The sequence below is a fragment of the Salmo salar genome, chromosome 17, assembly GCF_965601325.2.
Source record: "Salmo salar chromosome 17, fSalSal1, whole genome shotgun sequence".
Taxonomy (NCBI): Eukaryota; Metazoa; Chordata; class Actinopteri; order Salmoniformes; family Salmonidae; genus Salmo; species Salmo salar.
In genome coordinates, this window is record NC_138307.1 from 73,691,342 (window position 1) to 73,708,826 (window position 17,485).

At 43.5% G+C, this 17,485-nt stretch overlaps 1 protein-coding gene across 21 annotated transcripts in view; it reads left to right on the forward strand.

The window, feature by feature from the left end:
* The window catches only part of LOC106576581 (neuron navigator 3), a 226,349-nt gene that overhangs the window by 168,772 nt on the left and 40,092 nt on the right, over positions 1–17,485 (forward strand). For all 21 annotated transcript variants that reach the window (XM_082964081.1, XM_082964077.1, XM_082964078.1 and 18 more), the window contains 2 exons: positions 15,573–15,699; positions 16,509–16,797. In XM_082964081.1, the coding sequence (XP_082820207.1) occupies positions 15,573–15,699; positions 16,509–16,797 (416 nt within the window). The remainder of the gene's footprint in view (positions 1–15,572; positions 15,700–16,508; positions 16,798–17,485) is intronic.

Sequence of the window (17,485 nt, forward strand, 5' to 3'; positions counted from 1 at the left end):
GTATGATGTAGGGGTCTATTAGAAAGCCTGTGCAAAATATGAATGTTTAAATTGTTTGTCGGTAAGTGTGGCTCAGTTAGTTGAGCACGGCACTTGCACTGCCAGGATCGTGGGTTTGATTCCCGCTGGGCCCACCCATATATAACATGTATGCTTGCGTGACTTTTTTGATACATTTTTTTATTTCACCTTTATTTAACCAGGTAGGCTAGTTGAGAACAAGTTCTCATTTACAACTGCGACCTGACTGTGGATGAAAGCGTCTGCTAAGTGTCATGTATTACAGCCAGTATGAGGCTCAGTTTAGAAGGTCAAGGATTTGTCCGACCCCACCAAGGTCATTGAACTGCGGGTATGGTAGACGCTAGGTTATTTTGTGTTATGCACAATATCTTTTGTGGTTATGCCCACTATCTTTCCCCTCACGTAGGCTGACTGTGTTTCTACGATTCATCCACTAGGCAAAACCCTGACAGGTAGCCTCTCTGTGGCCATATGTCCTCTCCTCTCTCCCAGTAGACACATCAGAGGATCAGTGGTGCGGTCAACCCTGTCTGGCACCAGGGAGGGGGTGGGGGGGACAGGTAGTGTTCCCCCCCAGAGGGCTTTGTATCCTGGGGATCATCCATCCACCTGCCACTGTGTCTGGCTGGACCCTGGACCCCTCGGATCAGAGCCTGAGGGTGAAGGGGGTTGTGGGTAAAGACACATGCTGGGAGGGGCAAGACATGGTTGTCTGCTTCCCTGATGGATGACCGCAAATGATTGCACTGCTGTGTGTGTGTGTGTGTGTGTGTGTGTGTGTGTGTGTGTGTGTGTGTGTGTGTGTGTGTGTGTGTGTGTGTGTGTGTGTGTGTGTGTGTGTGTGTGTGTGTGCGTGCGTGTGCGTGCGTGCGTGCGTGTTTCCTGGGGGTGTTGGAGTTATGGGAAGAGGAACATGTAATAGGAGGGATTCATAGTAGGGTGGAATAAGGTTGAGATAAGTGCATCTTAATGTATTTATTTATACATGCCATAATGTAAATCAGGTCATACGTGAAGACAGATGCATTTTTGGCAGATATATCAACATTTACATTTTTTGTCATTTAGCAGATGCTCTTATCCAGAGCAACTTACAGTAGAGTGCATACATTTTATTACATTTTTAAATACTGGCCCCCTGTGGGAATCAAACCCACAACCCTGGCCTGGCAAGCGCCATGCTCTACCAACTGAGCTACAGTGGGATCAACAGGTAGCATCAACAGGTAGCATCAACATGTAGCATCAACATGTAGCATCAACATGTAGCATCAACATGTAGCATCAACTTGTAGCATCAACATGTAGCTTCAACATGTAGCTTCAACAGGTAGCATCATAGGTAGCATCAACAGAGAGCATCAACATGTAGCATCAACAGAGAGCATCAACATGTAGCATCAACAGAGAGCATCAACATGTAGCATCAACAGAGAGCATCAACATGTAGCATCAACATATAGTATCAACAGGTAGCATCAACAGGTAGCATCAACAGAGACCATAAGCTATAGACATGGTACCATGACAGCATCTAGTTATCAGATTCATCCAAACACTACATCGAAGTAGATTATCTTCTATTCCCTGCTTCTGCCTCATGGTGTAGTGGATTCACACACACACACACACACACACACACAAAAAAGGGGGGTGGGGGGGGCGACCCCTTATTTATTTTGGATGCCAGATCTAGTATATCCGATTTACGTCTGAGGAAAGGGGCTCAAAGTAGAAGTCAACAGAAATAGCAATGCATGTGAATTGTGTTCAGTACAGTGAGATAACGTAGCGTAGCATTTTCCCCATTACCAGAAGCAGCTGCTCTTTCTCGGTTTTCTAATGTTATGGAGACTGGAAAGTTGTAATTAACTGGTGTTTGTTGTTGCTCGATGCAGAGCATAAAATCTGAAAGGGAGAAAGAGAGAGTCGCAGCTTGCCAGAGTTATAATGATTGCAGTGCAGGTGCCTGGGAGATGCCCTTGAGAATGCGGTGCAAGCGAGAACTTGGAAAAAAAGATTGAAGTGTCTACATCCTGGAAGTTACAGCTGAGAGACACTGGCATTGGTTATTTCCAAATGGATAAATGCTGGAGCCAAACGCTCCGGGGTGACTAGGATCAGATTCCTCTCCCCCAATCTTAACCAAAAGTAGGGGGAAATGCCAAACTGACCCAAGATCAGCGTCTTGTGGCAACTTCACCCTACACCGAGCCAAATACTTGTCAAGGCTGACACAACACCTCAAGAGACGGTCGAAGTTTGAGGACAAACGAGCGCCACTGAAACAAAGTACATCAACACAGACTAGTGCTGTCACGCCTCATTATATAGAAAGGCAGGGTATTGACAGGAAGGCAGCTACTCTGTGACTAAATGCCCCAGCTCAGATCGATGCCGAGTCATGAATGATGGCTAATATGGCCGCCGCCAAACACAGGGCTGTGACAAAGAATCATCCCAGTGAGTTTGTCTGGCAACGAAGATTGATTTTCTTGCAGGGTAAAGGTGTCCATATTAGGATAGAGTCACACATCCATGGAAGTGACTCAGACACAACTTGATGTGGGACTGTCCTAATGTGGATGCCTTACAGGGCTGTGTTTCTCCAGCACAGGGATAAACAAACAGAAGGATCATTAGTCCAACGACAGTAAGACTCATTCCCTGTTATAATCAGCTGATGATGTGTGTTAAGCAGTGGGGGGCGGCCCGAGTTTCTGAAGCTAGAGATTCCTTTTTGTTGATACTATATTGCCGGGTGATTCAGAGAAGTAGGCCAGATGCAACCACAGAGGGCTGTGGTGGTTGAATGGTAATGGAGGCTTGTTGTTGCCAGCCTTTTTCTGGGAAGTTCTGTGTGATGTGAAATCATGGGTCTAAAAGGAATATTACCTGGGATGATTGAATTTAGTCTTTTTATAAGAATGAATGAAAGTCACATTATGAATAATTCAATTGACTGCCGCGCTGCCTGGCTCTGTTGTGGATTATACAAATGTAATCATATTAAATGATGCATGTTATTGCATAATTACAGCAATAAAAGTTTTATGAGTCTACATGGGCCTCGGTTGTTTCGATCAAAGACGCCAATCATGAATTCTGTAAACAAGATATCCAGAATTTGCAGAAGACTAGAGATGAAGTTTGAGGATGATCATGGATAGATTGTGTGCTGTCATATTGTAATGCCTAACCTCTAGCTCATTCACCATGAATACTGCTGTAGCACAGTTGATGAAAATGCGTACATGGTAGACTAGTCCATATAGACATACTGATCTCCAGTTTACACCTAATTATGACTGATCCGATCCTCACACATATTTCCTGGGTGGCCACAGTAATTATGGTTTTTGAATGAATAAATGAATGAATGAATGAATGAACGGAGAATTGGATTTGTCACAAGCGTAAGACACCTAGGGACAATAGAGACACACCTCTTTAATCTGGTGCCCCACATAGAGAGGTGGAATACCATTATCCTAGAGAGGAAAGGATCCAGGTTGTGCTGTGCCAGTACAGGGGATCAGACCCAGCGTGGGGAGCTGGGGTCTGGGAGCTGGGGGCTGGGGCCTGGGAGCTGGGGACTGGTGGTAGGAGCCTGAGGGCTGCATCTGGATTCTCCTGGGGGGGGGGGGGGGGGGGGGGGGCTTGCAGTGGTGGCGCCAGCAAGTGTGCCACAGAAGGCAGGGGCAGACAGCTGGGTGACTCCAAGGATGCCAGACGGTGCCAGCCACCCCATTTGAGCCAGGCTGGCTGCCAAGAATTGTGGGAAACATAAAGTAGTGTCTCTCTGGCTCTTGGGAAGTGAGACAAAGTGATACAGTAGCTGGTGTCTTGTTTCCCTGGAGATGCAGAGCCATTTTATCAGTACTGTGACTCCGCCATGTTGTAATCTTCAGCCTTGAGGCAGCAGAACACAGAATAGTCTGTCTGTCTAATCCACATCAGAGAAAGGGTGAGAACTGTGCACGGCATGCTGCTGTCATCTGGACTGGCTGTGTTGTACTGTAGTCTGCAGCTTGTGTTGTTGGACTGAGCTCATGTGGTGTTGTTTTGGTTGGCCCCTGACTGGCACTGCTGGCTGGTAAAATCCATCTGCACTGCAGCAGCGACCAAGCCCTGTCTTGTGCAAACCAAGCCAGGCAGAGGAGCAGTGACGTGCCGCTGTCTATTTCCTCAAGGCATGTCTCATTCCCAGCATCTGCAAAATAACTATTTAATTGAGTTGAACACTGTTCAATTGGATTCTACTGGCAGTGACAGCCATTATGTTTATCAAATACTTGGTTTTCAAGGCCAAATCTAAAAATGACGTATTGAAACAACGTCAATCACATTGCCCTCTAAAGCCAATGCTCATAATGACTTCCATTTAGTCTGAATCCCCATCAGACTCATTCTGTGGTTAGGAAACAAGCCTTGTGAATAATATCTACAGATGAATCTATATAGACAGCTTGCCTGCCTGCCTCACCTATTATATATGAGTTCATTTCCAGTCAAGGCTTTTCAGACAAACAGCATACAGTTTGCTCACTCTTCTTCCAGGAAGAGGTTCTGTTGTTGTCTCTCATCCTGAGGCTACTAGATTCATCCCCCTTTCTCTCTATCCTGCTGCAATTAACCCCTCGTGGTCCAGCGCTGGCTCTTATTGGTCTGCGGGGCGTCTCTTGGCGATTAAGTGGGTGGCGGGCGGATCCTGACGGGAGGGAGGGGAATAGGGGGGAGGAGGGGTTGTGCGGAGCGATGGGGTAGGTGTCCCTCCACTATCTGAGTGCAGTCGTGTCACAGCTATCTGTACAGCCAGCCAGGGCAGGTGGGCTGGGCTCCTGACTCTAGTTAGGTCGCGATAGTCAGTCAGCCAACCAGGGAAGGAGCCAGGCAGGGAAGGAGAGCCTCAGCCAGCCAGCCAGTCGGTCCCTGTAACAACAGACAGCCATAATCCATCCATCCTTCCCAGAGAGGTGAGTAGGAGTCAGCTGGCTCCAACGCTTTACCCCCCCCCCCCCCCCTTCACACTTTACCCCCCCCTTCACACACACACACACACACACACACACACACACACACACACACACACACACACACACACACACACACACACACACACACACACACACACACACACACACACACACACACATGCTATTGATTGCTGTTTGTTTGGTGTGTTCTCTCAGATCAGTGGGAATGACTTATACTGATGGGACAGTTTACAGTTTGGCTTTGGCTAAGCTGGATGAGCCTGCTGGTTAAGAGAGAGGGAAAACATTGATTAAGGTCATTTAGCACAGCATGTTTTCTGACGTGTAATTGCGAGAGCCTCGGGGCTCAATAGCATTAGGCTAGGATTATAGGATGGACTAACACGGCTAGAGCACTTTTAAATCAGTTTCTTTGAAAGCGTCCCCATTATGGCGTCGACGTGTGTCTCAACAATTCACTTCACCCTACACTGCTCTAAACCGTGTTCAGCGTTTTATTCTCTTTGTTTTGAGGTGGAATGGGTGTCACAGATTGATCCTGAGTGTATTTCATGGTATTAAGCGAATGAGTGTCATGGTATTTCATGGTATTAAGCGAATGGGTGTCATGGTATTTCATGGTATTAAGCGAATGGGTGTCATGGTATTTCATGGTATTAAGCGAATGGGTGTCATGGTATTTCATGGTATTAAGCGAATGGGCGTCATGGTATTTCATGGTATTAAGCGAATGGGCGTCATGGTATTTCATGGTATTAAGCGAATGGGTGTCATGGTATTTCATGGTATGAAGCGAATGGGTGTCATGGTATTTCATGGTATGAAGCGAATGGGTGTCATGGTATTTCATGGTATGAAGCGAATGGGTGTCATGGTATTTCATGGTATTAAGCGAATGGGTGTCATGGTATTTCATGGTATGAAGCGAATGGGTGTCATGGTATTTCATGGTATTAAGCGAATGGGTGTCATGGTATTTCATGGTATTAAGCGAATGGGTGTCATGGTATTTCATGGTATGAAGCGAATGGGTGTCATGGTATTTCATGGTATTAAGCGAATGAGTGTCATGGTATTTCATGGTATTAAGCGAATGGGCGTCATGGTATTTCATGGTATGAAGCGAATGGGTGTCATGGTATTTCATGGTATTAAGCGAATGGGTGTCATGGTATTTCATGGTATTAAGCGAATGGGCGTCATGGTATTTCATGGTATGAAGCGAATGGGTGTCATCTTGAAAACGACTGTTTATCTCTTTGGTTTTATCGTCTTAACATTTTCATGATTCTTCTGAAGGAACGGTGATGATGTCCTTGAATTATACATACACTCACTTTCAATTTAGTATTAAAGACAAACCGTTTATGAAAACACCTCAGGGCGTAATCCACCTCCCAACAGATTCTCTGTGGCTGCATTTAGAACATAAACAGTTCTTTACAAAAGACGCCAAATGAAAGAACTGTATGGATGAATGTGCTTGTCATTGTGTTGAGAAATGCAGAGGGAACACATCACTGTAGCTTCTTATTGTGAGAGTCTGGGTGATGTGTGGGAGTTTGGGTTGCTGTTACACAAGAAGTCCTCAGAGAAAGGGTCGCATGCTACTGTCGATGCCGGTCACACATACACAACACCACAAGGTACTCTTCTGAGAAAACATGGCTTCTTCCATTCCTCTGTTCGTCTCTGTATTACAGTCTTTACAGTCATCCGTTCTACGTGCTGCAAATAGCATTGAAATCGTCTGGGTTTTTTTCTCCCTTCACCGAGCAACACTTACAGTATTGAATATTGCATGAGACGCTGTTTGCATGGATGAGAGGAGCCATTTCATTGCACTCTATGTTTGGAAAGTACGTACCGCAATGCATAGTAGGAAACACTAGCATCAATACTAGACACTGCCGTTGTTATTAAACCTGAGGGAAATCTAGCACGTCAAGAGAAAAGGCTTCTGGGTTTACAGGAAGTTGAACAGAGTCTTCAGTGTGTATTGTGACTTTCCTAAAGTTTATTTTCTGGATATGATATATTGTATACAGTACCAGTCAAAAGTTTGGACACACCTACTCATTCAAGGGTTTTTCTTTATTTGTTCTATTTTCTACGTTGTAGAATAATAGTGAAGACATCAAAACTATGAAATAACAAATATGGGAATCATGTAGTAACCAAAAAAGTGTTAAACAAATCAACATTTCCACCGGTCTAATGTCCATTGCTCATGTTTCTTGGCCCAAGCAAGTCTCTTCTTCTTATTGGTGTCCTTTAGTCGTGGTTTCTTTGCAGCAATTCGACCATGAAGGCCTGATTCACACAGTCTCGTCTGAACATTTGATGTTGAGATATGTCTGTTACTTGAACTCTGTGAAGCATTTATGTGGGCTGCAATCTGAGGTGCAGTTAACTCTAATGAACATATCCTCTGCAGCAGAGGTAACTCTGGGTCTCCCTTTCCTGTGGCGGTCCTCATGAGAGCCAGTTTCATCATAGCACTTGATGGTTTTTGAGATTGCACTTGAGGAAACTTTCAAAGTTCTTGACATTTTCCGTATTGACTGACCTTCATGTCTTAAAGTAATGATGGACTGTCGGTTATCTTTGCTTATTTGAGCTGTTCTTGCCATAATATGGACTTGGACCAAATAGTCCATAGTATGGACTTTTCCCAAATAGGGCTATCTTCTGTATACCACCCCTACCTTGTCACAACACAACTGATTGGCTCAAACGCATTAAGTTAAGTTAACGCATTGTTAACTTTTAAGAAGGCACACCTGTTCATTGAAATGCATTCCAGGTGACTACCTCATGAATCTGTTTGAGAGAATGCCAAGAGTGTGCAAAGCTGTCATCAAGGCAAGGGTGGCTTTGAAGAATCTCAAATATAAAATATATTTTGATTTGTTTAACACTTTTTTGGTTACTACATGATTCCATATGTGTTATTTCATATTTTTGATGTCTTATCTAGTTTTCTACAATGTAAAAATAAAGAAAAACCCCTGAATGAGTAGTTGTGTCCAAATGTTTGACTGGTACTGTACATGATATACAGAAGGGGGAATCAACATGCTTTACATCTAGCAACATATCGAGACACACAGCGGGACTTACACGTTGTTGTTTATTAAAGAGCTTGTGACTCAAACACCTATACTGTTAGTGTTGACACAGCTTCAGGGCTGTGATAGGGTTATTGGTCATAGCTATGAGCTCTGTCTGGGGCCAGGCCCCTAGAGATATGGAGAGGCCCCTAGCGTGTGTCGCCCATCCGCAGCTCTGAGGGACTCGCTGCCTGTCAGAGACATCACCGATGATTCCATCAGGGGCTGGTGCCTAGGGATGCACCGCTATTAAATATTCAGCCAATACAGGCATGCTCTCAGGACAGCCCTCAGGGGTCCTCCTGTAAACTGGCCTTGGCTGCACTAAGCTAGGCTGAGGGGGGAGAGGAGTTGAATACCTTTAGGTAGTACTGTAGGGTTACTTTACCTGTACTGTATATTAGTTATTACTACATTTGCACACACTGTATATAGATTTTTCTATTGTGTTATTGACTGTACGTTTGTTTATCCCATGTGTAACTCTGTGTTGTTTGTGTCGCACTGCTTTGCTTTATCTTGTCCAGGTCGCAGTTGTAAATGAGAACTTGTTTTCAACTGGCCTACCTGGTTAAATAAAGGTGAAATAAAATAAATAAAATAAAGTTATTACTACTGTATATCTATAGTGCATGTTGTCGAAGGGTGGCTTTATTCCTTAATCAATATAATCAAGGAATTAATTCGCCCCTGTCCTCCAGTGCTTCATAACAATGTATTGACAATGTAATCATACCCGGTTTGAGTAACAGGCTTTTATTCTGGGATGTGTTATCAAGAAATGTCCCTTCTAACACTATGCTTGATTTATAGGTCACTTTTTGTAAAGTATTATTTGTCTTCCTAACTACTCCTTCTTCTAGCCAAATACAATCATTCTAAATTGCACATTAGAGACAGTCACTTAATTAAAGCAATTGACTTACCACCACAAAAGAGGATGGCAGAGAAATCAAAAGGGTTAGTTAGCGTTACGATTACAAGCTTATTTTTTCAAGAACAATCCAGATCGCCCCAAGTCTGTGATAGTCAACACGTTCTAACTGGGACAAATTGGGGTGGAAAATAGCAGAGAATTATAATCTTATTTCCCAGCACTTTGTAGACTAATTAATATTACTTTAGATTGTCAGCATTGTGTTAAGAAGACCACCGCAGGAGGGAAGAGGGAATTGTACCCAATGTGTCACAGCCGAGAGTGAGAGAGAGACAATTTACTCACTTTTAGAAAACAATTTGAAGGCAGTGGAGTTTTTAAACAGCCATCTGTTTTAGTTCTGCTCATTAGTGTGGCAGCCAATAATAACACAGGCTATGAATCAGGAAGTAGCTATTTGGATATCCAAACAGTATCATATGGATAGATAGTCATCACTTGTTAGCTGTTAGTCAAGGCTGACTATCTCACAACATTTTCATACCATTTCCTTGAAAACCATCCCTGTAATTTTGTGATTTAGACTCAATTTGGGATCCGGTATATAAAAGCAATCCCTTCTTCACAGGAATTTGGCCTCCCCACTCTACTCAATCATCCCAAATAGACAGTGCTACCGTCGATGTTATCAAAAGTTATGGATTTGGTGGGGGGAATTGAAAGTATATCAGATAAGAGTCTCTTTCCTTTATGTCTGGCCTTCTCTCACAGAAGACTCACCTTATAGATTGATCAGGAGTTTGATGTGTAAGATTGGGCATAAAGGACGATTGACGCTGTACAGTAGTATAGTTTTTATCTCATGAAATGTTTAGTATTTATCTCGTGTATTTATCATATTATTAGTAACATAGTATGTACTGTATCTCATGAAATGTTTGAAAGTTTAGGAGCTCTATTTTGTCTTAGTATTCTGGCCCGGTTGCCTGCACAGTCATCCAAAGGTATTGATCATCAGAAAGGAGACACGAGTCATCTAAGGGCCGGTCTCTCATCACTTCCCAAAACTGGGATTTTGGTACGCTACCAATTCCTCTGAGACGGTGATAGATCCATTCCAAATGGCACCCTATTCCCTTGTACTGCACTACTGTGATAAAAGGTTTTTGGACGCAGTCTTAAACGTGTCTCTGTCGGCCCTCTTCTGGTCTGTTACCCAAGGATGTCTGGTCTCTGGAGACATTTAGGAAAGGGACATCACATTCCCCCTGTTGGTGTTGCAGTTGTGAAGAACACAGGACCGACTCTAGCCTTTTAGGGGCCCTAAGTGAGATTTATTCAGTTTTAAAGCTAATTTTCTGCAGTTCTACACATTATGCCATGACTTATGCCATGTTAATGATATCTGAGTGAGAGTGACTAACAAAATCAATGCGGGCGCCTGGAGGTCAGGGCTTTTGGGCACGTGCCCTGCGTGACCGGTCAGTATTCGGCCATGATTATTAGTTTAGATAGCTATGAAAGTCTAAGAAATTGTTAGCTGACATGGCTTATTGAGTGACTGAGATAACAACAGAAAAATTGCTGATGCACAAACCAACTTTCTAACTTGCACCTTGTGTATTTTTCTATTCTAACTCTCAACAGTTAGTTGAGACCCCGACTGAGTTTATAAACGGGTTGGGCACCCCTTAGCAGCCTGGGGCCGGCCCTGGAAGAACAGGACAGGTTTCTTTATTTATATCTAAGTAGAAAGACGATGTGACCTGACAAAAGCTGCTGTCACTATGGAAACTCAAGCTCAGGGTGCATTCTTGATCCTGAGTGCCATCATCGTCGAGTCAGAAGTTTATTTCTCCATGTTCCATTCTGGGAGTGGAAAGTCACTGTCAGCCACCACAAGTGCTTTGGATGCTGAAGCTTGTCGTAACAACTTCCAGGCAAAGTCGTGGCGTCGCCATCGGCCGCGTAAGATAAGAGGAAGTGATTACAGCAAATAAGCCAGCTTTTTTCGAGGCTATCGATTTCCGTGTCTTTGTAGAATCCTATTGGAGAAAAGATGCATTGTGCCTTTCACTTTAAGCACCATCTGACTGTTTGAGATCAGGTCAGTGCAGCTCTTGCGGTGAAACGACAATTACACATTTGATGTTAGAGTAGCTGTTGATCTTTGAAATGTCTTGTTCACAAAGTAACCACTCTGATTGATTCGATGTAAATACATCCAGGCTTTTAATGTGTAAAAGCAATGGGATACAAACTGGCTTGATAGCTGAGCTACACAGAAGCCCCGTACATTTCTGTCCCAGACAATGGGTATGTTTACATGCACACAATACTATGATTATTGTGAATACTCAGATTGTGAATACCTAATCATTCGAAAGATTTCCAAAAAATCTAGGGGTTTTAATCGGAGTGTGCTGCTTACTTGGAATATGACCTTAAGCTGGTTAAGATAATCAGAGTAAGATGTTTATGCCATACTCGACCTATTACCATAATCAGTTTGTTATTGAATTATTAGTGTGCATATAAACATACTCAATGGAAAGTCTCAAAGGCTCAAAGGCTCAACTGATGCCATCTAACCAATGCCACTAAGCACCTGTCCTGAATCAGGACTTAACGAGCGGTGTGGCCAATTACCACCTACAACACTAATGACCTGTCCTGAATCAGGACTTAATGAGCGGTGTGGCCAATTACCACCTACAACACTAAGCACCTGTCCTGAATCAGGACTTAACGAGCGGTGTGGCCAATTACCACCTACAACACTAAGCACCTGTCCTGAATCAGGACTTAACGAGCGGTGTGGCCAATTACCACCTACAACACTAATGACCTGTCCTGAATCAGGACTTAATGAGCGGTGTGGCCAATTATCACCTACAACACTAAGCACCTGTCCTGAATCAGGACTTAACGAGCGGTGTGGCCAATTACCACCTACAACACTAAGCACCTGTCCTGAATCAGGACTTAATGAGCGGTGTGGCCAATTATCACCTACAACACTAAGCACCTGTCCTGAATCAGGACTTAATGAGCGGTGTGGCCAATTACCACCTACAACACTAAGCGCCTGTCCTGAATCAGGACTTAACGAGCGGTGTGGCCAATTACAACCTACAACATTCTCAACATAGACACAATGAATCAACTGTTGATGATAGTATGCTTCTAATATCATAGAAAATATGTAATTAAAATAGCATCCAGGCCCGTTTAAGCAAACAATAAATACCACCATCAATTAAAACAATGAGGAAGAGAATAAATGTTTCTAGTGAAGATCTGCATCTTCACACATAATGATTCAATCACTCACCCTGGGCACGGTCATCATTGAGACTCCCTCCTAATAATAGAGTTTGGGGACAAATGAAATGGCAAAATGATAAATGACATATGGCCAATGAGAAATTGGCTATCGTGAAATGGGATCCATGCCAGACACAGGCCACAGGCAATTTATAGTTTCCATTTATTTCATGGAATTGGGATGTTCAGACACCTATATTCCAAAAAGATGGAGGAGCTGAGAATTCCCATTTAAATGTCAGGGATTCCATTTGTACAGTTCAAACTTTTGCTCCAATTGAAATAGTCTACATACAGTACAGTAAGTAAATAGTACTATGAACAATATCTTCGGAAGAAAACGTGCCCCTTCCAACTCCGTCTTCTTAACAGGCTCACCCTGTTAGCATTGCAAAAGGGAAGGATTTTATTATTGTATAACCAACTGTGAACTTGATATTTAAATTCTTGGTGTTATCCAATGCTGATATGAATAGCTTTCAATCCCCTTGAAAATCACGAAAGAGGTTGGAGAAATCAATGAGCAGGGAGAACGCACCCGTGCATGTCCACACTGTTATATCTTTCAGAGGAACACCTACACATCTCTCCCAACACCCATTGTTTTCTCCTTTTGAGCCTGTCTTTGGGTTTCAGCTTTGTCTTGGATGAGTTATAGATGTCAGGGGAGAAGTAATGTTCACTCGACTAAAATGGAATTAGCAAACTATCCTAGCAATGAGAACTGATTCACTTTTCTAAGGGATTGGAAGTCATCTCTGATCTGTCATCTCTGGTATGTCATCTCCCATATGTGGTAGAGGACAGTTGCTCAGTCACATATGATTGAATTGAGACTACAATACTTCAGGGTTTATTGTTTCATGTCCTTGAGCAGGTTAAATCCTCTCCTCTCTCCCCTCTTAGATTGTCGGTGAGGTTCCCACACGTTGTTGGTTCATTTGTCGTATTTATTTAGTTCCCTGTATGTATGACTGTAGCTATGCTGGATCAAATTGGCTGCATTTTCCTCTGAGACTCAATTTCTAGCTTTAGTGAGGTGATCAGATTCCAAATGTTAATTCATGCTAGAGATACATACACAGATTGTCATGGCAACCATCCACTGTGTGTGTGTGTGTGTGTGTGTGTGTGTGTGTGTGTGTGTGTGTGTGTGTGTGTGTGTGTGTGTGTGTGTGTGTGTGTGTGTGTGTGTGTGTGTGTGTGTGTGTGTGTGTGTGTGTGTGTGTGTGTGTGTGTGTGTGTGCATGAGCCTGAGACGGAGAGAGAACTAATACATTATTATTGAGGGGGATTTATTAGGTGTGATAAGAGAAAATGGAATTGGACATGACTGAAACATATTTCTGGAGATCCCCAATCTCTGGAGCTGTGGCAATTAAACAGCGTGTGCAGAAATGATCACTGGTTGAACCATATGGCCTTTGTTTAGGGGTTCTGGGTACATCACCTGCATAATAACTAGACCAGTGTTCAGATACTATTTGAAATCATTTCAAACACTTTATCTGGGCTTCATTCCGCTTGCCTGACGCAATGGAACCGAAAAAGCCACCCACCCACACTCCAGCCAGGCTCAAACAAACACTCAAAGTATTGGAAAGATTTTAAATAGTATTTGAACCGATGCCTGATAAGAAAGTCAAAACCATCTAATGATGTAATACATCCCATATACAGTCCTGATCCATACATCACATATACAGTCCTGATCCATACATCACATATACAGTCCTGATCCATACATCCCATATACAGTCCTGATCCATACATCCCATATACAGTCCTGATCCATACATCACATATACAGTCCTGATCCATACATCACATATACAGTCCTGATCCATACATCCCATATACAGTCCTGATCCATACATCCCATATACAGTCCTGATCCATACATCACATATACAGTTCTGATCCATACATCCCATATACAGTCCGGATCCATACATCACATATACAGTCCGGATCCATACATCACATATACAGTCCGGATCCATACATCACATATACAGTCCTGATCCATACATCCCATATACAGTCCTGTTCCATACATCCCAGCATATACAGTCCTGATCCATACATCACATATACAGTTCTGATCCATACATCACATATACAGTCCTGTTCCATACATCACATATACAGTCCTGTTCCATACATCACATATACAGTCCTGATCCATACATCCCATATACAGTCCTGTTCCATACATCCCGCATATACAGTCCTGATCCATACATCCCATATACAGTCCCGATCCATACATCCCATATACAGTCCCGATCCATACATCCCATACATCCCATATACAGTCCTGATCCATACATCACATATACAGTCCTGATCCATACATCACATATATAGTCATGTTTTGACCCTGCTGGTCATCTATGAATGTTTGAACATCATGAAGAGTGATGTGGCCTTAATGGCCATGTACTCTTATAATCTCCACTAGGTTCCTGCCTTTCCAGGGAGTTTTCCTAGCCACCGTACTTCTACATCTGCATTGCTTGCTGTTTGGGGTTTTAGCCTGGGTTTCTGCATAAGCACTTTGTGACATCTTCTGATGTAAAAAAAGGCTTCATAAATAAATTGGATTTGTTGAGAAATTATCCCAGGATACACAATACGCAGAAGTCAATAGCCTAATGAAGATTTAAAGAGGGCCACCGCCACTCAATGTACTAATTAGAGAGGATGAATGATCAACAACAGTGAGAGATGGGAGGAGGTGATTGGAAATTGAGTGAATCCCCACACACGACAGAGATTGCTTGTTTCCGGCATATCTCCTGGCTCCCTGGGGACTGGGTAGGTTTCATTAAGGCAGCGTGATAGGAAGCCAGATGCAGGTACAATGCATAGTGCACCTCGGGTGAAGTTTCCCCTAGTTACAAATCTAGGATCACCTTCCCCTCCACCAATCATAAAGTTAACCATTAGTCAGGGAAATGCAAAACTGACTCAAGATCAGTGTCTAGGGGCAACTTCACCCTACACAGAGTGCATTACCTGCAGGTTGGAAAGGGTTTCTCTTTTACACGGTGCAGAGATGCACGTTTCTAAGTTTACCTGAAGGGTTACTGGAAGGGTGGAGGAGAGGATTGTTGGTATTTGTGGAGGGATGACAAAATGGAATGAAAGATTGATATGGTGGGAAGATGGAGGCTTCTGTCTTTATCATTCATCTCTGACACCCCATCTCTCTCTCTCTCTCTCTGGTAGTTGGGATGACAGCAGTTCGGTCAGCAGCGGTCTCAGTGACACTGTAGATAACATCAGCACAGACGATCTGAACACGCCCACCTACCCCGCTGTCACATCGTCACCACGCAAGAACAAGGCAGCCCAGGTACAGTACACCATGGAGTGTAAATGAAGGAAGTAGGCTTGTCTGAGCCAGAACGACCCATAGAGCCTATATCCTGTTTATTATCTTATAAATTAACAAGAATAGAGCATATCCATGCTTCCAGACATTTAACTAACTGTGAGTAATGATACTGAAGCATCACTGTCTTTGCACTTGCTTCAATTAAAACAGGGACATGTCTGTCATACTTTTTGAGTATGTGTAACAATGAGGTATATCACTGTAGTCTGGAAATGAAGCTATTTACTTTGTTTTCCTTGACTTTCAAGAGAGAAAGCCAAGGAAATGTACAGCGGAACCCACTCCTTGTGCAGTGTTCAGGGAGCATGGTAAAAATAGCCAAGTATGTGTGCCTTGTGGAAACCTCAACAGATTGATCTCTTAAGAGACTGTTGGTGTGGTTAGTGAGGGAGGGTTCACCATCTGTCAGGTGGCTTACTCATACTGTATTGTGTGTGTGTGTGTGTGTGTGTGTGTGTGTGTGTGTGTGTGTGTGTGTGTGTGTGTGTGTGTGTGTGTGTGTGTGTGTGTGTGTGTGTGTGTGTGTGTGTGTGTGTGTGTGTGTGTGTGTGTGTGTGTGTGTGTGTGTGTGTGGTTTTGTTTTACTATCCTAGTGGGGACCAGAAGTCCTCATAAGGATAGTAAAACAAGGAAAAAGCCTATTTTAGTGTTAGGGGTTAAGTTTAGGGTTATAATTAGGGGTAATGGAAAATAGGATTTTGAATGGGAATAAATGTTTTGGTCACCACAAGGATAGTAAAATAAAGGTGTGTGGGTTACTGTCCCAGGCGGATACACATCAGCATGTGGAGCAGGAGGTCAGCAGCAGCTGGGCCGGAGCTGAAGATCTGAAGAAGGTGGACGAGGAGCTGGATGTCAGCATGGAGCCCGGCTCAAAGTGGAAGCCTTCCTCCTCCTACTCTGCCTCCTCGCCAGCGGGGCAGTGCGGTGAGGATCCCGGGCAGAAGACGGGCCTACCCATGTCCCAGACTGGCTCCTGGAGGAGGGGTATGACTGCCCAGGTGGGCATCACGCCCCCCCGGACCAAAGGCACCAGTGCCACTCTCAAAACCCCTGGTAGGACCCGCCCTTCGACCTACTTCAGACCTTGCTTATTTCTTTCTACCATGGCCCTGTTGGAATACTTTAGAAATGCTTCCTTCCTTCCTTGTTGTCTTGAGGTGAGCACAGATCTACAGTATAAATGATTGTATCGGTGTATCCAAGGTTACTGCCGTATCACGTTCACCAATTCAGATCTGTGATTACTTCTAGGAAAGATGTATTTCTGACCTATTTGAACAGGGCCCATGTCTAACTGAGGATGGATGGTGGTGTAGATTATTCTCTGACTGGTCATTCATTCAATCAAACTGCCTGTCTGGTTGATATTAGAACCAGGAAATGTCCATCCTAGCTTAATTTATAAGTGAATTTCATTTGTTGATGTGTTCCAGTTTGACATTGATTAGATAACAGGGTCAAAGATTTCGGCCAATCAGATTATTCATTAGGAAACCAGTGCCGTTTCCCTTTGAGGCCATCGGTAATGTTTGGCGTTTCTCCGTTCTACTTTATCTTTTTCTCAATCGTGTTTTGGTTTACTCAGCAAGTCTCCTCATGTTTGGATTAGTATAGCTTCCTATTTTAGCTGAGCTTTGTGAAAAGAGTTTTAAAAAGTTAGCGACGTGTAAAGTCATTTGGCACACCTGCCCTGTAGCCCTACAGGTGATGACGAAGATGAGTCCCGTTATTTACCAATAAG